This window comes from Girardinichthys multiradiatus, chromosome 20 (genome assembly GCF_021462225.1).
Source record: "Girardinichthys multiradiatus isolate DD_20200921_A chromosome 20, DD_fGirMul_XY1, whole genome shotgun sequence".
In the NCBI taxonomy this organism is placed as follows: domain Eukaryota; kingdom Metazoa; phylum Chordata; class Actinopteri; order Cyprinodontiformes; family Goodeidae; genus Girardinichthys; species Girardinichthys multiradiatus.
The window spans coordinates 20,591,253-20,613,642 of NC_061812.1; the positions used below are offsets into that span (position 1 = coordinate 20,591,253).

A 22,390-nucleotide genomic window follows, 5' to 3' on the forward strand; every position below is an offset into this window, starting at 1 on the left:
TCAATGTTTATTAATGATTAATAAGCTTATTGATTTGCTGTGTTTGGGGTATTAAGGCAACTGTTTGGTTAAGAGCTTAGTACTCTGGTGTGAACTGTTGGGGTTCTCTCTGGGTTTCTGCTTTCTGACTTTCTGGGAGGATTTTAACAACTTGATGAACCTTTAAGGAGGGTTTTTATCATTTTTAATATTATTTCTGGTAAACTTGTAGCTAGAAGTTCAAAATTCCGTTCACCTCAAAAGAATTAAATCAACAGTATCTTACTCAGGAACAAATAATGAAACTGTCTCTGCTCTGTATTCTCCTGACTGCTGGAGTGACAACTGGTAAGACCCTGGTTTTCTTGAATTTAAACTTAGGTAAGACTTTTAAATGTTTGATTTATTCACTTTTAGAGACACTTTACCAGATTTGTTATTTAAACAACAACATTAAGAAAAGGTGGCAGATTATTTCCACTAACAAGGTTGTTTTGTTTTGTTATTCTCTGAGTGTATTATGAAAATGGCTAAAACATTAGGTATGTTTCCGCAGCCACATGTGTAAATATGCTGCTATCTGAACATCTCTTTGGTCACAATACAGAAAACAGCAGCCGGAGAGTCTTGGTCCAAAGGTTATACTGTATATGTGCATGCTCGTGCCTGAATGTCTCTGATGGTGCCACTGACCAGCGGCTGACCATGACTATGAACTGACCGAGAAGTCATCATTACCGTTATCTGAATTATGTTTGTGGTTCTGTTTTACATGAACAGGGCAGCGCAGTCCTCTCAACGACTACCAGCGCTCCGAGGGCAGAGAGCTCGTTCCGACCCCCTGGAACGCAGCACGGATGCAGATGTTGCCGGGTTTGAGCCTGGAGGAGTGTGCCAGCCGCTGCTTGCACTCTCTGGACTGCAGGTAAAACTGTGCTATTTGGCATATATGTACATCAGTCTGGGCACACTTCATCCCCTCTGTGGAATATGGTGGTGGCAGCATCCTGCTGTGGGAATGTTTTTGCTTAGGCCAGAGTAACTGGTCAAAGCTGATGGGAATGTAGAGATAAATACAGATCAGATGTGGACGAAAACTTCTTCCAGGCTGCAAAAGACTTGGTGCTGTGTTGGAGGTCCTAAACAAACAATCCGGGCTTCAAAGGAAGAGTTCTATTCAAAGCATATTAATGTGTAAGAATGGCCCAGTCAAAGTCTAGACCTAAAACAAAAATAGAAAAATGATGTTCACAGATTCTCTCCATTCAAGCTGCCTGAGCTTGTGCTGTTTTGCAAAGAAGAATGGGCAGAAATTTCAATCTGGTAGAGGCATGCCCTAATGGTGGTTTTCAGACTCAGATATAACATGAAACAACACGCACTATTTTTTGTTATTCTAATAAAGCACCCAAAAAATATGTTTAAGTTAGTGCTTGTAAAGTAATAAACTGTTAAACAAGTTTAACGGCTTTGAAAATCTTTGCAGATCTGTTTTATCTTTATAAGAATCAACACATCGCTAAATTAAATCCATATCAGAAGTTTCAAGCTTTAAGCGGTTTGATCGACAAAACTGGTCTGCTTGAAAACATGAAATCAGCAGAGGTGTAAAGCTCAGCCTGATTACTTCCCAGCTTTCCACAGTGTGTAAATGAGACTAACTTGTGTGAACGGTTCCCTGTTTATAAGTTCCTTAGGATTTTTTGTTGGTTTTTCATGACAGAATTTTTTTAACAATAATCTGAACCTCTTCACTTAACATTTTCTGCAGCCTCCTTTTAGGCTCACGTTAATCATTAATGTTTTTGATTCACTTTCAGAAAATACAACTAGAAAATGCTATAGAAATTCAGAACAAGTGGCAACATAGCCCACATGGACAGAAAATGTCTTGCCTTCAACTTGCCCTAAAAGCTGTCCTCTTCCAGGCTAATTTTATCGCCTGCTGTCACTTTAAACATCCTAAGTGCTGCCCAAAGAGAGGCAAAACTCCATCCACACACACTTTTTTTCCAGGTTAAATGCAAATTTAGCATAAAACCCATCTTTATCCATTAGGATGGAAACTAAACAGTGAAATGGTAGATGAAATATACTTCTGTTAAAGGTACTCTTCTTGTTTCCTAGAAGACTGTTCTTGTAGCTTTCTAATACACAGACTTTGATAAATTTATAAGACATATCTGCACACATTTCCTCCCTGAACTGCAGCTGAACACATTGAGAAGCTCCAACATAACAGAAAGTGGAAAAGAATTCCACCTTTTCTGGATTATTGTAACTTCACTTAGCGTCCTGTTTGTCACAGGATTGGTTAAAAAATTTTGCTACTATTTTTTAAGGGTCTTAATCGTGTTGCCCCACCATATTTAAAAGATCTTCTAAAACGCTGCACATCCACAAGAACACTAAGGTCAAACAAGTTCCAGATCTGGAATAATTTACCGATCCATAATAGCTGTTCATAATCTTGAGACTTCTAAGGTGCTTTAAAAGACCCACCTCTGCTCTTTGGCTTTTGAATGAAATTTAGCTTGATATCTTAACTATTTCACATTATTACATTATTTTTATTTCTTTTGTTTTGCTATTTAAGTACTGCAATCAATTATTTTGTTGTTTGTTCTTTAATTTTGTTTGATGTAAAGTGCTTAATAAATCAAGTTGACATTGACAAAAATGATCAGAGATCTTGGTACTGCAACACAACTTGCAGTTTTCCACAACATGCATGCATAACTAGTTAATTATCTGGTTGCAAACTTCATACCTTTGAATTATTGAACGTTGGCATCCTTGCAAAAAGACATGAAAACATTTCTCATCTCCAGAGCTTTCAACTACGAGACTCGTCCGACCGGCATGTGTAAACACCTGCCCTGGGAGGCCGACGGAAGCAACGCTGAAGTAAAGAGAAATGTCAACTGTGATCTTTACGAGAAGAAAGGTGAGACTCACGTAGAGATCAATGGTGCATATCATCTTTGCAGTATTAGATTTTTTTAAATCACTCTTTTGGTTTGTTTTTGCAGTCTATGTAAGAAAGTGCATTGTAGGTAAAGGGGAAGACTACAGGGGCAAAGTTTTCACCACAAAAGGTGGACTCACCTGCCAACAATGGTGGTCCAAGTTTCCTCACGATCATAGGTGAGACCGTCACAGGTGATTTGTTTTCATGCAGAAGTCTCTGTGTCATAAAGTTGCTTAAAAACAAATGAAAAGAAAAGAAATAGAAAAGTGGGTTTTTAAAGTTATTTACTTTCCTGTACGAATTATGATCCCCTCACTCAGGATAGTTGTTTTAAATCATCTTTATGAGTGGACAGGATTTTATGACCAGTCTTGGGAACAACATGATGATGCAATATAGAGTTGGGTTACAATATAGGACACCCTATCAAATATATAGTTCTTTATAAGAAACTTTCATATATGCATATATATCAAATCTTATTCTTTTTTTATTTCTATCTTGCACTCAAACAACAAAAACTAACTTTTTTTTACACATTTAACAAAAGAGATCAATAAAAATGTGTTTCATAGTTGAGGATCCAGTCAGGGTCCAGTTCTGCTTCAGCTTTAATTATGTTACAGATAGTCTCACTTTTTTCCAGCATCTAGTGATACATGGTAGAATTAATAGGCGATTATGTAATGGTGAGCGGGCCAAGTCCTGCAGCAGAACATACCCAAACCATGACACTTCCACTGCTATGCTTAACAGTTGGTGTTCTTTCCCTGAAACCTTGTATCTGGTTTATACCAAAAATATCCTCTATTTTGGTATATAAATAATTAAATTATAGATTCATCTCTATAAAGACCATTATTATAGAAGTCCTGGTCTTTGTCTACTTTCTTTGTGGCAAACTTCACTTTGGCCTTTATTTTTTTATAAGAGAGCGAAGGTTTTGTCCTTGCACACCTCTCATAAAAAGTTAAACTTTTACAGACTCTTTCTGAGTGTACAAGCATGCACCTTTGTATTAAGAGTAGCAAGAGTCATCTGTAGATCCATCCAATGACATTTCAGGGTTTTTGGAGACATATACCATTTTGCGGTCTGCTTTCGGGTTTAATTTACTTGGATGGTTGAACCTAGGATTGTTGGCAGTTGTTTTGAATGTCATTCACTTGTGCAGTATTTTTGACAACAGTGGTGGACCACGCTTAAAAGCAGGAGGAGTTTTTTTATTCACTGGAATTAATACAAAAAATAGAGTTTTTTTTGTTTGTTTGTTTCAACCCAAAAGTTACATTTACAAAACATGAATGCTGAGGTAATAAAAGAGGTCAAAGCAACAACTGAACTCAGCCAAACATAACCAACTGAGACTCAACAAACAAACTATAACTGACCTAACAAAGAAGTGACACACAAGGGTATAAATAATGGCTGATCTGACCATTTCAACACAATAGGGGTAACTAAATACAACACAACCACTGAATACAAGAGAAGCAACACAATACATTTTTAAAGCTAAATACACCAGTGATGGAAATCAAAATTATTTACATTCAAATGCAAATAATTAACAAAATACAAAAAAATATTTTAAATAAAGAACATCCATTTCCCATTCCTGTATACAGTATGTATTAAGAAATATTGCAGACAGAAATTTGGTTCTATCAATGAATTTGATGGGAGATCTGAATGATTTCCATTTCTAAACATTCAGCATATTATGTATTGTATGCAAAAACAAAATATGAGGAAGAGCTGAGATTTCATTAGTAGAAGTACAGCTGGTTATGTCTTCAGTTTCAACTCTGACCAGTGTGTTAAAAGAGGGAAAGAAGTAGTTCAGAAACAGTCTGGTCCCTGTTTTGTTCCTCAGCGTGTAAATGACGTATAAAATTAATGTACAAATCAAAAATTATGAATAAAACTGATCAGATTTCTTTTTTCTGGAACGTTTGAAAGGTTGTTTTTGCCAAACTGTGTGCCAACCTCATGGGAAACCCAGATTGTGCAACTCCAAATGAAACTCCAAAATCTTTGTAGATGTTACTAAAAACAAATATTACAATGACTCACAAGAGCGCTGCGTGTTTTCTCTCTCAGTCTAGGTTCTCTGCTTCAGGTTATACAGTCTCAGGGAGCATGTAAAGTGTAGGACAGTCTGTCACTCATCTAAAAAGTCATTATTTGTCTTAGATGGACCCCTTCGCCTACTAATGGTCTGGAGCTGAACTACTGCAGGAACCCAGATGGGGACCGTATTGGTCCCTGGTGCTACACTACCGACCCTGAGCGACGCTACGAGAGCTGCAACATCCCCCAGTGTAAAGATGGTACGACTATGACATGATCCCTGCTTCTGATTTATTGAAATATATGATTTATTTGTAGGCACAGAAAACATAGTTGTAACTTTGTAGTTGAATGCAAGTTTTTGCAACTTTGTAAAGACCTTTGCACGAAAAACAAACAGATGAATGACAACAAAATGAAGCAATTCATGATCTCATTTGAGGGGTATGTTTTTGATAACTGTGGTGTAATTTACATGTGCATGTGTGATTTCTTTCATAAAAACATGGCTCACTTTTTGTCTGTGTCTGCAGAGGTGTGTATCACCTGCAATGGAGAAGACTACAGAGGGCAGGTGGATCACACTGTGAATGGCAAAGAGTGTCAGAGATGGGACCAGCAGTACCCTCATCAACACATCTACCAGCCTGAAAAGTACATTTTCATGCATAACTGCACTGCTTTTAGTGTCCTGGACTAACTAAATGGGTTTGGTTTTCTTGCTGCAATACAAACCTCTCATCTCCTACAATTATATTCCATATGGCTGCAGCAAAGTGTTTGAGCCCTAGGTGAGAACTCTGCATAGTTTTCAAGGAAATACTGGCAATAATAAAAAATGCGGAAGCGGTTTGTGAAGAGGAGCAGGGCAGCATGGGATGGCCAGATTTCATTGTCAAAGATCTTCAGCTATCATTTCGCAACAACACCGATATAATCTGGTTGACATGTTTAGAAGGTTTTCAACTCCCAGCAACGTTCCCTGCAGGTCTGGTACATTATCTGCAATTTTATTTGAAAATAACCTATTATCATAAATTAGCCTTACTAATAATGTCCTTCAGTACAGTCTACTGTGAGCATCATTCCTGCTAACACCAGAGGAGAGAAATTAGAAAAAACCCATTGCGTATGAAAGAAAGGTTGTTCAGGTAAGCTTGGATAGTATGAGCCCAGAAATCATGTAGCTTCTTAAGGTGATACGAGTAGAACATAACGTTTTACTTATTTTACAAGTAGTAAATTTGCATAAAACTCAATCAGAGGAATAATTCAAGCATGAATGAAATCAGAATCATACCAGCTATGCCCTAAAAGACTGTTTGTTTTAGCCTCTCTATTTGTGGCAATATCCTCAAAGGCATGGGGGTCATCAAAGTCAAATTCTGGTTCAGATATATAACGGTGAACCCCTTCCAACTCAAATACAACTCAGATGCTTCAGAATCTATGTCAAAATCTGTTAATAATCACTCACCTCACACGTGTTTGATTTCTGTCTCTTGGATGTCATTGAGCCAAATACGCACAAAGCAAACAAGTAATGCTCTTTAAAATCTCTGTTAGTCCCACACTGGATTTAATAATTACTCAGGTGTGTTTGAATTGTTTAATGCATTTTTAAAGTAAAGTGTGTTTTATTCTTATTAGCATAATATCACATGAGGGACATTATTAAATAACTGTTTTTATTTAAATCAGTAACACCTCACTTATTGGTGCTCTAAATATTTTTAATAGAATAAATGAAACTGGCCCAGTTTTTGAATACCTAATCCTGTTTTATGTTGATCACTGTTGAGGAATTTTTAATTCCTTCAAAAATTCATCCATTAATTTTTGTTTTCTGGGGTACAAAAGTGAAAAGTTGACAGAAACCTATTTCTCTTTCAATTATTCAACATGGGAGAGAGGAGAACATGCCATTCAAGTAAGGCAGATGACTGTAGATCATCATAAGAGATGATATGCTAAATTGTACTTTCCATTATCTACAGTCAGCGTAATGGTTGATTATAATATTTTTAGAGTAACTGTAGCAGTAACAAACAAGGTTATAAGTATATCCCACCACCACACACTGGAAGGAGAAAGTTAAAGGAGATGAAAAGATAAGCATCACTTATGGAGGCAGTTGGATATGCTGTTTGACATTTAGTTTTAATATCTTAATGTTTTAAATGGAATATATATATTTCAGGTACCCTGACAAGAGCTTAGATGATAACTACTGCCGTAATCCTGATGCCTCTCCGGTGCCTTGGTGTTACACCACCGACCCTGACACGGAGAGAGAGAACTGCGACATCAGCAGATGCAGTAAGAAAATCTTTCTTTTTTTGCAAAAAAAAAAAAAAGCCAGACTTGTCCATGTTTTCCAACTTTTCCAGTTCAATGTTTTTATGTATGAAAAATGTAAATGTGGACAATAAGGTAAGAGTTATTTTCACATCATATGGCTGGACTGTAGATTTATTAGTAATGGTTTATGTTTAGTTTACTTATTTTTAGTGGGGGGAAATCACAAGGATTCTTGAGAGACACAGTGGAACTAGGTGGTGTTATTAAGTCGCAGAAATTTACCCATTGTTTGGCACATTAACTCAACAGATGTTTGTCCAAGACTTTAGGTTTGACTGTTCTCAGAGGTCTTTAGGTTCAGTGAGGGTTAATTTAATCAAATTCCCTTACTGTTTTACTGTTTGTGCAACCTGTTACATTTTATTAATTTTTTTTATTTGTTGTTCTTTTTTCCACTAATTTGTTTTGACTGAAACAATTAATACGATTTAATGTGTGAGAGGGCAAACAGGAAGGTTATTATAATTTAAGCTGTAATTCGGTGTTTTGCCCCAATTTTCAGCATTAGTTGTGTAATTTGTCAAGGACAACGTAGGCTTTTCCAGTGATAACAGAACAATGGCGCAACACAAGGTGGAAAAGTGCGCCATCTTGTGGTCAGATCATTGATAAAATAATTACACGCCACATATGTATACTGTGTTTTATATTGTTTAACTGTATTGTGTATTTTAGTTTTGTCTCTTGTTGATTTTATTTATAATGCCTATATAAATCTATTTGGCCCAACTATGTTCAAATACAAGATTCAGAAAAGTATGAAAGTTAAAACATCCACTTTTTTTGCTGTCTTTTTTCATATCAACGTGGTGAGAATGATAACAAAGTTTAATTTATGTTTATTTGGATGAATAAAGCTTATGCCTAGTAAAAATCCAAAGTTCAATTTCTGACACATTTATAATACCACACAGGACCATCATAATTGCATTTTTAATGTAGAAATGTTATACCATGGGTCACTCAATCATAGGGAAGACTGCTGTCTTGACAGTTGTCCAGCAGACACTCATTAACTCCCTTCACAAGAACAGTAAAATACAAAAGGTCAGTACTGATGAAGTTGGGTGGGTTGTGAATTATTTGTCCCATAATATAATAGAAAGTTGAGTGGAAGGAAAAAGTTTGGTTAAAAAAAATATGCACAAAACACAGGGAAAACTGCAGACTTGACGAAACCACATATAGGAACTGCAAAAGACAAGGCATGGACTGAAGCTGGAGTCAGGGCCTTGAGAACCCTAACACACAAATGAATCACAGACATGGACTACAGCAACTGCATTCTTCACATTGAGCCACTACTGAACCAAAAACTATATTGGAGATATCTGTTGTGGGCTAAGGAAAAATAGGCCTCTGTTGCTCAGTTATCTAAAGTCCTCTTTTCAGATTATAGTACATTTAGAATTTCATTTGGAAATGAAGGTCCCAGTGTCTGGAGGAAGAGTGGAGAGGCATAGATTCCGAGATGATTGAGGATAAGTGTGAAGCTTTTATAGTCAGAGATGATTTGATGAGCCATGCTATCTGCTGGTGTTGGGCTACTGTGTTTAACCAAGTCCAAAGTCATCTACCATTTATTGCATTTATTTATTATTCATCTATATATAATAAAATGAGCTATAATTAAGTGCTGCAACTAAATAAATTCATTTTCTTTCTGTCCCATATTTCTTAAGCAACTGATGAGAACATTTATCCTTCTGCTTTGTAGCTGAAGTCCACGTGGAGAAGAGGCAGCGATCCAGCTTCACCACCAACTGCTTCCGAAGCCGAGGGGAGGACTATCGTGGCAAAGTCAACGAGACAACGTCGGGAATCCCCTGTCAGCGATGGGACACCCAGCATCCTCATCAGCATCCCTTCGTCCCACACATATATGAGTGCAAGTAAGGGCTGTGTTAATTTTCATGCAGGGCGTAAACTGGCTCTGCTTGCATATGAATATTAATGTCACAGCGCTGCTGCAGGGAAATAGCTTGCAATCTTATTTCTTCTGACAGTTGACACTAAATGATAGATTATCAGCAATTCTAGAGTGAAAAACTGGTTGGCCTCAGAGTGGCGTGTATATTAAGCTTATCTGTGACACTATACTCATTCATCATCCAGTACTGATTAGCATCATTTCGTTCATTCAATAAATTGTATTCTTCATGAAAGTGTCTTACAAAAGTATTCATACCAGTTGAGCTTATGTTTTTTGGAAATATAAACCCCTGCGTTTTAGCTTAAAAACGCTATTGAAGACCAAAGATAAAGAAGGACTAGATCTGCCAAACTTTCATCATTACTTCTTGGCCAATAGGCTACATTACATTTCAAAATGGTTTAAACACAGTCCCCTAGATGAACAGACATTATGCAATAATATTAAGATTTCCGACCTACCATTTATTAGCTCAAATATAAAACAACACGTATGCTTTAAAAGCCTCAATATCAGCTCCCCTCTGACAGCATGACGGGAGTGTCTAAAAATGACAGGGTCTTCACTAATCCCATGCAGACATACACCCATCTGGAACAACCCTGACTTCCTACAAAATAATAATATGAAACACTTTCCAGATTAAAGGAGTAAAGAAATAGAATAACTAGAACATATATTCGAAGGAATTCAGTTAATCCAATTTAACAGATTAATTATACAATATACAGCCAATATACCTGACAATTACATCCACGCACTAGTTATGTACACCTGTTCAGAGGTTCTGGTGCCGGATATGCGAAGACATATCAAAGAGTCTGAGACGTAATATTTCACTTTCCCACTCAGTTTGCTTGTTGGGCAACTTGGATGATGTCACCATGGAGACAAATTCAGTTCACATGGTTTTTACTGCCTCATGTATCGCTAAGAAAACTATCCTCATGAATTGGAAAAATAAAAATCTTATTAGTATTAACCAGTATAGAGACCTTTTGTTGGACTAAATAAATCTGGAGACAGCCTCTGCCTCCACATCAGATCAATCCCTCTGGGCTCCTTTGATCAGCTCCATCACCTAATGGGGGTGAAGGACCTTTGGTTTCGTCCTGCAGGGCATTGTTGCTGATAAAGGGGGATGTCTGAGTTTGGGGTATCTGGGGTGTCCCTGGATTGGGGTTGCTGGGGGTCCAGCGCTGGGGACTGTGGCCCCCAATGGGTTGGGGCTTTGGTGGCTCTCGAGGGTGACATCTGGTGGATGCATGCGATGCTTTTGGGGGGCCTGTGGTAGAGGACATAAGTTACTGGCCGGGTGTCCATGCTGCATGTTGTGTGAATGTTGGGGTGGGTGTAGATTTTGTTTTGGGGTAGGGGTGAGTGGTTGACCGTGGGTGGAGATAGGCGTTTGGGTCTGGGCAATTCCGGTTCGAATCCTGGTTCCTTGTTTTGGTTTCAGTTCCTAACGGTTATCGGACCCGATTATGTCTGGTGGAGCGGTCGAAGGGGTCTGCATGGTTTGAGAAGCGAGCTGTCTGGGGTTATTTCTCGGGTGGAGTGGTCTTGGCTTCTTACTGGGTTTTGGTTTTGGTTCTGTGGGCTCTCTGCCTTTTGTGGGCTTCAGTGTGGGTTTTCTCACGGGGCAGCTTTTGCTGGTGCATGAGTGTTGGGCATGTGTTCTTGGGTTTGAATGCTGTGGGTCTTCTTTTCATGGGGGTGCACTTTCGAGGGGGGGGCTTTATTTTTGGGAGGCTGGTAGGAACGCATTTGCGTGGTGTGCAGCATTTGTTTTGGGTGCTTTTTGCTGCATTCTGTCATCTGCAGTATGGCGTGCTGTGGTGGTCCTGTGTAGTGTTGCATAGGACTTCTTGGTCTTGTACTGAGTTGGGGTTTTCTTGTCTGCTGTGTGGTTCTTGGTGGGTGGTGTGTAATTGGGGTTGGTGGTTTTCATGGACATATGAAAGGATGTGTGGTGTTGCTGTGTCTGTAGTATTGCCTTGAGGGAAGATGTCACTTGGCTGGGATGTTGGTGGTTCTGCGTCTCAGGGAGAGTACAGTCTCTTTGTGGTGCGGACTGTGGCCGTTCTGTGGTGCCCTTTGGTTTGCTAGGCCGGCATCCTCTTGGGCACGGTGGTGGGCAGGGTGGTGCATCGTGGGGTCTGCTTGGCTGCCTGGCTGGCCCTGGCGGTTGCAGTTCACTTGCCCATGGAATGGTGCATGTGCCTATGATATGATGGCTGGGGGTTTGCTTTGCGTGGAGGGTGGTGCGGAGGGGTTGCAGTGTGTGGGACTTGGGGGCTTGTGTCTTCTTTTTGGATGTGTGGTTGCCAGCATTTAGATCAGTTGAGCAGTGATGGTGGAGCTGAGCTGGTTGGTGTTTCTCTCTGGGCTGTTGTTGCAGTAATGTGATGCGTTTGTGTTGTTGCGGGGGGTGCGGGGGTGTGCCCTGTGTGCCACAATGGGGAGGAGATTCATGGCATTTGGGTTCAGGGGCATGTATTCGATATTTGTGTCCTGGTTGGGGGTGGCCCTGTAAGGAAGTTAATGTTGGAGTACATGTGGGATGGGGGGCTCATGAGGTTGAGATGATAATTCTTTCCGGGGTCGGGACTGTATCATCCTGGGACGGCTCTGGTTGGCAAGCTGTTTTGTTCATGGCCCCCTCTCCAGATGGGGATGGGGGTCGGGGTCTTCCCGGTTCAGGCAGTGCTGGCACTAGTCTCTACTGGTGCCCGGGCGGTCTGCCTATCTTCACCCCGAAATGAAGGGGACCATCTCCGGGGTCTGGTGCCTGATTGTCCCTCTAGGGTTTCAATACCTGGACCTGGCATTATAGAACATGTATGGGGAGTGCGAGTGAGTGTACGATGTCCATTGTTGTGTGAGTGCTTGTATGTACTCATGAGGGTGAGAATGTGTGATTGGGATTGTATGCGCCTGTTTTTGTGTCAGGTTTCACACCTGGGCCCGCTGGCTCTGTCGGGCCAGGGCCCCCTGGTTTTGTTGGGTCTCTGCTGGGGGTTGATGTGCCCTGGGGTCTCGGGTCTCTGAGTCCATGGCCGGATCTGCTCCGGCATGGAGCTGCAGTTGCCACTAAATACATCTTGCATTCATTAGTACTGTGGACTTTTCAGTAACATTGCTGCTGTTAGGTATGCGTTTCTGAAGGTGTAGAGGCAGTCATCTAGGGTGTCATCTTGCCCTCTCTTCTTCCAGCTTTATCTTCTCTATTCTTTTCTCCTCTCCCTTTTTTCCTTTTTGCCCCACCTCTCTCTCTTTCTTGTTTCTGTTTTCCGTCTCGTTTTCATTTCCGTCTCTGTGTCCATTGCAATGGAAATAATTCCAAAGCAGTTTCTAATAAAGTTTTTTTTATATCAAGCGGAGCATTATAACGTTAGCTGTAATGCTCCACTTGTGAAAGTAAATCTGTTAGGCTTCTTGGCACTCAGACAACAATTCTGAGTGCTACTCTGCTGGACAGGATACGCAAACCTGTGACACCGTTTTAGATCTACAATGATTTAAAGATCCCTTTTCTACTAAAATTTGCATCTGTTGTTTAATTAAAATATTAGATGTTTAACTTACTGCTGAACAAGCAAAAATAAAAAATCACAAAATCTTTGTATTTTTAATTGAAAAGAAAGTGGCCCTTGAGTACTTTAAATCTGGCTAATTTGGCCCACATGGCCCACATGGCCAAATAAGTCCGTGGTGTGGACCTTCATAAATAACAAATAAATACATCTACAGGGAAAAGAGTAAGTGCAGTTACAAATTGTCTTTTCACTTCACTATTCTGCACCACTTTGTGTTCGTCTATCACATGAAGTTCCAGAAAGTACATTAAAGTTGGTGACTGTAATGTGACAAAATTTTAAAATATTCAGGGAGTGTGTGACCTCTTTTGGCAAGGCACTGTACAAATTATGTGTAATGTCTACTTGTCTAAACTAGCTGGGTTATTTCAAAGGCATGCCAGTTACTGTATTAAGCTGATCCTGCGTTACGTCTCATCTAGGGGTTTAGAGGAGAACTACTGCCGTAACCCAGATGGTTCAGAGGCCCCCTGGTGCTTCACGTCAGTACCAGAGATGAGGACTGCTCTCTGCCTGCAGATCAAACGCTGTGCTGATGACATAGAGGCCGAGGGTAAATTGTCCTGATTCAGATTTAACTTAAAAATGAATCCAGTGAAGGTTTCAATGTACTCCTCCACTTTAATGACATTTTGTTTTTACTCACAGTAACCTCTTTACATTTTCAGACTGCTACCAAGAAAATGGAAAAAACTACAGAGGTGTTGTCCGCAAAACTCGCAAAGGCATTACCTGTCAGAAATGGAATGTGAACACACCTCATCAGACCAAGTATGGGGATTTCTGCTGGGTGCTTTTAAACAAAGTGTCCACAATGAAAGACAATCTTCTCTTACAATACAAAGCACTTATCTCATATGACTCATATATTTAAATTTGTGTGATGTTTTAGGATAAACCCACGGACACACCCGGACGCCAACCTGACGGAGAACTATTGTCGTAACCCAGACGGGGACCAGCACGGACCCTGGTGCTACACTACAGACTCAAAAACTGAGTTTGACTACTGCGCAATTAAACAGTGTGGTACATGCCTATGCTTTCTGTGTTTTAAGCTTTAATGTAGCACAAGGACATGGTTTAGGACAGACCTCCTGTTATTTTCTTCTTTTTAATGTGCTAATCTGTTGCCTTCAAACAGCCGGAGAGAAAGTGTCCCTGACAGAAACAGTAGGTTAGTTTGCAAATGAATATGGAGTAAAGATGTCCAGGAGACTTTGCAGTTTGCCTTTGCAGTTATATTGTTATCGTTTTGTGAATACAGAGAACGTGGAGTTCAGCGAGTGCGGAAAGAGAGACGACCGTCCCCGGCCCACCGGGTTGCGTATCGTAAATGGAATCCCTGGGAACTCACCGTGGACTGTGAGCCTCAGAGACAGGTCAGGCTGACAGCTGACGGCGTTTGGTGATGAACTATCAAAACAGTCTCTGTTGCGCTGTGAATAACCTCTGACCTCTTTGTGTGCAGGAAAGGAAACCACTTCTGTGGAGGATCTCTGGTGAATCCCAGATGGGTGATCAGCACAAAGCAGTGCTTCTCCTCCTGGTAGTTCATTTAGGGAAGCTCTAGAATTTTATGCCGCAGATGTAAAGCTGGGAAACCAAACTCATTTTTAATGCATTTAAAGTTAAAAATGTTATCACAGGCAAGAATATAATACGAATTTCTGAACAGAGCTCAACTGAAACAATTATGCAAATATACGTTTGTTTTATTGTTTTAAGCCAATTTTTAGTCAGTGAGCTTAAAATGCCAAAATGAACAGTTACTTTTAGGTATATATTGTATTACTTTTAAAATCTGCAATTAATAAAAATGTAGTTTTTGTAGATCTTGTCAGATTATCAAATTTGTAAGTGCAAACAAAGGAAAAGAATTTGACTAAAAATGGCATCTCTCTCTTGACCACATTCATTAGCTGCATCTTGCATACTAAAAGAGCCCACGAATGGATTGGTGATGATGTATTAAATAAAATTAATTCATATTTTTAACTTTTATTGCAGTAGCGTAATCTCACACAGAAAACCATTTGGAAAAATGTAACCTTTACGTTGGTACATTTATTCATAGACATGGACCTAAATTAGATTTTCATGGTATGATAACCTTAAAACACCATAAAACCTTAACCTTAAAAGAATGACCGCTTAACACATTGTGGTAGTTACAGAAAAATTCAAAGCAAAAATTTGTTACATAATCTTATTGCTTTATTTAATACAGGGAAACATTGGTCGTCCTAATGCTGCTAAAATAACATAACAGATTTTTACAGTTAGAATCTTCTTAAACATAACACATTTATTTGGTTGTTTTGATGCACAAAAAAATACACAGAATAAATATTTTCCTTTAAAAACAGTTTAAAACAGCATTACTTTAATAAGAGTAATTGGTGGCACTCATTAGGTTTCCAAATTATGACTGTCTGTGTCTGTTTCCAAACAGTCAAATCTGTCCTACTTGTAAGCAAGGGAAAATTGTAGTAGCCTTCCTTCAGCCAGTTTACCAGCAGTGTGCAGCAATAGGTGGCAGAGGGGCAGGGCTGCATTATTCTCTGCTTCATATATCAGAAAAAACACCTGATGTAATAATTAAAAGGACTTTAAACGGTAGAGACAGTATAATATAAAATGTTTGCCTTTTTGAAAATGCAACTTTTTAAAGCATTTGTATAACTTGAAACCTGCCCATGAGTATGTAAACATTGGGGGTGGAAACATACTCTGTGGGGGGGAAATGTTATACTAGTAAAATAATTTTTTTATTTTTATTTTAAGTGTTGCAATTTGTGGAAATTTCTCTTACATGAAAGTAACTCAATCATGTTGTAAGTTATACTTTACTTTTATGTTCATCAAAGTCTTTAGCAACGTTTAATTAGTAATGAATGACTTCCTGTTTCTCTCGGGTAAATATCAATATAATGAAACATAGAGGCCTGTTTCTTTTTTTAGAACTCTTTAAAATGGGAAAGACTGGAGGACAAACAATTAAACTAATGTAGAGGTGTAATGATGTGCATAAGTCAGAAAAGTGCGACAACACAACGACTAGACTCACACATATTTACAGTCCATAATTAAAAAGTTTAAAACAACTTAAACGTTGACAAAAAAAATCCAAGTTTTTCTAATTACATGCGCAATGAGGTGAATGGTAAGAGTGGTAAAATGAAATCTCTAAAGCTCTAACTTAGAACACCATGGCTCTTGTTTTAGATTGAAATCTTGCAACTGTAATAAATATTCATCATATATGTATACTAATTACATTAGTATCAGACTACAAACCTAAAAGACTATTATGAAGAATTTTATGGAAAGCACTTATTGTACTTGTAGCTGGGATACGTTTTGAATATTAGGATTGGACATACTCTTCTTGTAGTTGACTTTTGTTTTAACCAGTATTTTCAGCATTTTCTTGATCTCATAAAGTCTTAATTAATAAAATATGTTTAGAAAATCTAAAACAATATATCATTTGATTTATTTCCTTAAAAATGCATTTGCTGTCAGACATTTTCTTTCACTTTTGGGCCATTTTTCATCTTTTATGGTAATTTTTAATCAGTGTTTTAGTCTTTGTAAGGATTGTTTATTTCTTTGTGATTATTTAATAAAAAAAATTTATACAATCTGAGCAGTCACTTTAGCTTGTCCTAACCACATCCTGAACAGTCCTTTGTACTTCTTTCTTGTTAAGAAATTGTGATAAAATCAGTTTGAAAAAATCAGTCCAGCTGTTTCAAGGCTTAAATAATGCAAGATCAAATTTTCTGTACAGGCATCCTCATCTCACTATAAGGAATAAATTAAATAAATCGCTTAAAACCTTTTAGTAGATTTAACAAGTTTAGGAGGTTTTAAAAACTACTATTAGCACAATAATATTGATTAGACGTTTGTCTTCACAATTCCTTGTTTTCACAGCTACGTGGACCTCCCTGGGTACTCCGCCATGATGGGAACACTTTTCCGTGATCCGCAAGAGGAAGAGCCTGGTGTGCAAACCATTCCTCTCACCAAGATTGTATGTGGGCCCTCTGAGTCTCAGCTGGTCATGTTGCAACTGGAATAGTATGTACCATCCCGTGTCATCTGCACCAGGACGCACCCTCACACAAAACAACTTGTACATTATAGCTACCAGAGTTTCTCCTTTGACTGTGTCTTCTCTCTGTCAAAAGTCCAGCACAGTTCAATGAGCGTGTCTCTCAGATATGCCTCCCTCCAGAGCGCTACATAGTGCCCGAGCACACAAGGTGTGAAATAGCTGGGTGGGGTGATACAAGAGGTAAGCAAAACCCTTGGGTGAGGAGGGTGGGGTTTCACTCTATGCTACTGTCAAAATATATGACAAAATATTACAAATTGAGGTTGAAGTAATGTTGCATGCAAATCAAAGACTGCTCAGCAACAGATGGGTCTGATATTTTCAAAACCAACATCTGTCCTCCTGCCTTTTAAATCCTCAACCTTTTCTAAGCATACTGCTTGCTGTAGCCTTCTTGTTGTTGTTTCTTCAGGGACTGGAGATGAGACTGTCCTCAATGTTGCACACGTGCCAGTAATCAGTAACAATGAATGCAACAAATACTTCAGAGGCCGCGTCCGAGAAAACGAGATGTGCACAAACTCTTTTCAAGCTGGAGTTGGAGCCTGTGAGGTAGGTGTCTACAGCAAACGTATAGAAACAATTGCATTTTTCCTTTGTGTCATGCAGTTTTCTTTACATATACAGAAAAAAGGGACATTTTAAATACAGTAATGATAGTTTTTGACTACCTTGCAAGCTTTAGGCTTGACCCCTTGCGGTAGCTGACAAACATGCAGTGCCGTGCAAAAGTATTCACACTTTGTCTCCTTATAGCTTCAAAGAATTTTGTTGGGATTTAATGTGATAGACCAATAATAATTACTGCATAATTGTTAGAGGGGAGAGAAAAAGACTGCAAAGTCTTCAACGTTTTTAACAAATACAATTTTAAAAAGTTTGGCCTGCATTTTTATTCCAATCCCCTTAATCCTGATGCCCCTGAATAAAATCATGTGCCACCAACTGACTTCAGAAGTTTCCTAATTAGTAAAAAGAGTAGAAATGTGGGAAATTACGTTACAAGTGTGGCTGTTCTGCAAAGAACTCAGAGGTTTGTTAGAAAACATTAGTGAACAGCATCATGAAGACCCAAAAGACGCAACAGGTCAGGGATTAAGTTGTGCAGATGTTTAAAGTAGAAACAATTTTCCAAGATTTAAACATCTAATGCAGAACTGTTCCCTGCATAATCCGAAACTGGAAAGAGTATAACGGAATCATCCACATAAACTGACAGACCACAAAAGAAGAGCATTATTGGGAGAAGCAGTCAAGAGGCCCATTTTAACTCTTGAGGGGCTGGAGAGATGCAAAGCTCAGATGGGAAAATCTGTCAACATGAAGAGTTTTAGTCATGTACGGCCCAAATCTCCCCTTCATAAAAGACTGGCAAGCCATATAACAAGTCCTGGTTGGTGTTTTAACACGTACGGGACACTGCAAACATGTAGAAGGAGGTGCTCTAGTTAGATGTCACCAAAACCAAATTTTCTGGTCATGTAGAAAACTGCTTATCTGTACATGCTCCTGGACACACAATGCTGCATAGTGAAACATAGTGGTGGCAGCATTATGCTGAGAGGATTGCTTTTCTTCAGCAGGGGCAGGAAAACTGGTCAGATTTGATGGGATGGGGTGGCACATGGTGTAAAGGTGGAGCGTGCACCCCATATACGGAGGCTATGAGTTCTCGATGCTGCCGTCCAGGGTTTGATTCCCGACTCTGGGACCTTTGTTGCACGTCTTACCCCCTTCTCTCTCTGCCCATTTCTTGTCTGAGTACTGCAAATAATGGCCACTAGTGCCACTAAAACCTTAGAAACAAAAGGCGGTTGCGGTTTTAATTCTGGCGATTAACAGCCACCATAGGGAAGGTTCCTAGATCAGGGGTCATTTAAAACCCAGAGAACCATTTTTGCCCTTCTTTTTTATAAGTAACATTTGCCTGGAGCCACAAAAGCGACATGATCCTCCAAAAAAAGACGGTTTATTGATTTTCTAAATGCCAACTTTGTTTTGTTTATGGTTTTATTAAAGAACCAAAATTTTTATACACACCAGCATTAACATAAAACAATGGACTTTGCCCTCTGCCTCTCACAGAAACTTCTCACACATGCCCACAAGATAACCTAAACACCATTTTCTGTTATATTTACTGAAGTCTCTAAGAAGCCTAAACACTGATATAACAGAAGAAGAGTAGCACTAACCCAGCTGTCGCTCCACAAAATTTTTAACTTGGAAAATTACTGAATACAGCTTATGTAGGTTTGCTTAACTCTAGATGCAAAAGATACTTCCTGAGTCTTTCATAAAATGTGACTAAATGTGTTTCTCCAAATATAAATCTGTTTCTTTGACAAGAAGTAACGCACGTGAACTGCTGTGGATTAAATCCCCTCGTACAAAAAAAAAAACCTCCTCTGTTGATTTCTCCGCTTTGAGGAGAGAACATACAGCTATTTATAAGGTCCTATAAATCAAACACATCCACCATATGGCTAATGTAAGTGAACTGGCAAGATATGACTGCAAGATGTTTCCCAACTCTGCAGTGACACTCAGTCATAACAGAGACAAATAATGACTCTGGAGTGTTGTTGCTGTGTGTCTGCAGAGAGACTACGGCGGCCCTCTGGCGTGTCAGAACGCCGACTGCTGGGTGCTGGAGGGCGTCATCATCCCCATGAGGCGCTGCGGACACCCGGGACAGCCCAACATTTTCATCCGTGTGTCTGTGTACGTAGACTGGATCAAGAAGGTCATGGAGATGGCTTAGCTGTCCAACTAGGAACTGAACGAATGCTTCAGCATTTGCAAGACATGGACCTTTTATTCTGTTAGAGAATAAAACTTGTGCTAATCAATTTATCTACTGGGTTATATTGCTACAGTGCTACATTGTCACGAGAAAGCCAGTTTAGGGCTTTTACTGTAGAAAAAAACACATAACACACTGTAATTTCTTGTTTTATATCTACTTTAAGTTTTTATTTTGCACTTAAACTTGGAGATAATTAATCCTGAAAATGCAGATGTTTGTTAACATTTTAAAATATACTTTACATTACATACTCCTGTTTTAGGCAATGTCATTGTACAGTGGCTACATTATATATTTCTCAGAAATCCAGGAACAAACAGTGCTCCAGTTGAAAGTTGGAAAATCAGTTGGATTTTTCAAGTTTTAGGCTCAGTGGCCAGTTTTGGTGTTATTAATAATGCACGTTGGTAGCAACATATTGCTCTGCGTTAATGCAGTTAAACTCTGTAGCAACATGTTCACTAATATAGGGTGTAATGTACTAAGTTTTTGAGTAATTTAATGACAAAGGAACAGACAAAAGCGTAACAGTAAAGATGAATTCTCAAATCATCACCACATTTTAGAGAAGCAGATGAGATATTTCTGACTTTCCCAGTTGGAATTCTAACTTTCGGGTGCCTCCTCTGAAATTTGTTTTGTCCTCCAACTCTGAAATCTGAACTCCAGAGTTGAAATTGTATGAAAGTGTAATATGTTAATACATGTATCACCACGGTTAATTTAAGTAAATTTATATTTCTGACTCCTGCTCTAATAAATATTCTTCCTGGTCATAGTTTTAAAATGTTTCCTGATACCAAACATGATGCCAAGATTGTTAAAAAAGTTAAAACAAGTACCCTGCCCTGGAGAAGATTTTGTCTCGTAACAACCAAACAATTTGTGTTTATTTGGAGGTTGATTGATAGACCAACACAGAGCAGCACACTTGGTGTGTAAACCTTTTGCAAATAAAAATGTGAAAGTTTTGGCTTGCATTTGTATTCAGCATCCCTGACTCAACTTTCAATCACAGTGGCAGATTTTTGGGGTATGTTTCTTCAATGTTGGGACATTGAGTACTGTGCAAAAGTTTTAGGCAGGTGTGAAATACAGGTCCTTCTCAAAAAATTAGCATATTGGGATAAAGTTCATTATTTTCTATAATGTAATGATGAAAATGTCATATTCATATATTTTAGATTCATTGCACACTAACTGAAATATTTCAGGTCTTTTATTGTCTTAATAAGGATGATTTTGGCATACAGCTCATAAAAACCCAAAATTCCTATCTCACAAAATTAGCATATTTCATCCAACCAATAAAAGAAAAGTGTTTTTAATACAAAAAACGTCAACCTTCAAATAATCATGTACAGTTATGCACTCAATCCTTGGTCGGGAATCCTTTTGCAGAAATGACTGCTTCAATGCGGCATGGCATGGAGGCAATCAGCCTGTGGCACTGCTGAGGTCTTATGGAGGCCCAGGATGCTTCGATAGCGGCCTTTAGCTCATCCAGAGTGTTGGGTCTTGAGTCTCTCAACGTTCTCTTCACAATATCCCACAGATTCTCTATGGGGTTCAGGTCAGGAGAGTTGGCAGGCCAATTGAGCACAGTGATACCATGGTCAGTAAACCATTTACCAGTGGTTTTAGCACTGTGAGCAGGTGCCAGGTCGTGCTGAAAAATGAAATCTTCATCTCCATAAAGCTTTTCAGCAGATGGAAGCATGAAGTGCTCCAACATCTCCTGATAGCTAGCTGCATTGACCCTGCCCTTGATAAAACACAGTGGACCAACACCAGCAGCTGACACGGCACCCCAGACCATCACTGACTGTGGGTACTTGACACTGGACTTCTGGCATTTTGGCATTTCCTTCTCCCCAGTCTTCCTCCAGACTCTGGCACCTTGATTTCCGAATGACATGCAGAATTTGCTTTCATCCGAAAAAAGTACTTTGGACCACTGAGCAACAGTCCAGTGCTGCTTCTCTGTAGCCCAGGTCTGGGGAATGCGGCACCTGTAGCCCATTTCCTGCACACGCCTGTGCACGGTGGCTCTGGATGTTTCTACTCCAGACTCAGTCCACTGCTTCCGCAGGTCCCCCAAGGTCTGGAATCGGCCCTTCTCCACAATCTTCCTCAGGGTCCGGTCACCTCTTCTCGTTGTGCAGCGTTTTCTGCCACACTTTTTCCTTCCTACAGACTTCCCACTGAGGTGCCTTGATACAGCACTCTGGGAACAGCCTATTTGTTCAGAAATGTCTTTCTGTGTCTTACCCTCTTGCTTGAGGGTGTCAATAGTGGCCTTCTGGACAGCAGTCAGGTCGGCAGTCTTACCCATGATTGGGGTTTTGAGTGATGAACCAGGCTGGGAGTTTTAAAGGCCTCAGGAATCTTTTGCAGGTGTTTAGAGTTAACTCGTTGATTCAGATGATTAGGTTCATAGCTCATTTAGAGACCCTTTTAATGATATGCTAATTTTGTGAGATAGGAATTTTGGGTTTTCATGAGCTGTATGCCAAAATCCTCCGTATTAAGACAATAA

The 22,390-nt window shown here is 39.3% G+C and overlaps 1 protein-coding gene across 1 annotated transcript; it reads left to right on the top strand.

The window, feature by feature from the left end:
* Positions 1 to 73: 73 nt before the first annotated feature.
* On the top strand, positions 74 to 20,831 carry mst1 (macrophage stimulating 1). The gene is made up of 18 exons (XM_047346637.1): positions 74 to 327; positions 760 to 904; positions 2,811 to 2,926; positions 3,012 to 3,126; positions 5,147 to 5,283; positions 5,557 to 5,677; positions 7,224 to 7,342; positions 9,102 to 9,276; positions 13,339 to 13,469; positions 13,585 to 13,687; positions 13,809 to 13,945; positions 14,061 to 14,093; positions 14,184 to 14,298; positions 14,388 to 14,465; positions 16,859 to 17,005; positions 17,116 to 17,222; positions 17,455 to 17,594; positions 19,645 to 20,831. The coding sequence occupies exons 1-18, from the start codon at positions 279 to 281 to the stop codon at positions 19,804 to 19,806; spliced, it is 2,130 nt and encodes a 709-aa protein (XP_047202593.1). The 5' UTR covers positions 74 to 278; the 3' UTR covers positions 19,807 to 20,831.
* The last annotated feature ends 1,559 nt before the right edge of the window (positions 20,832 to 22,390 follow it).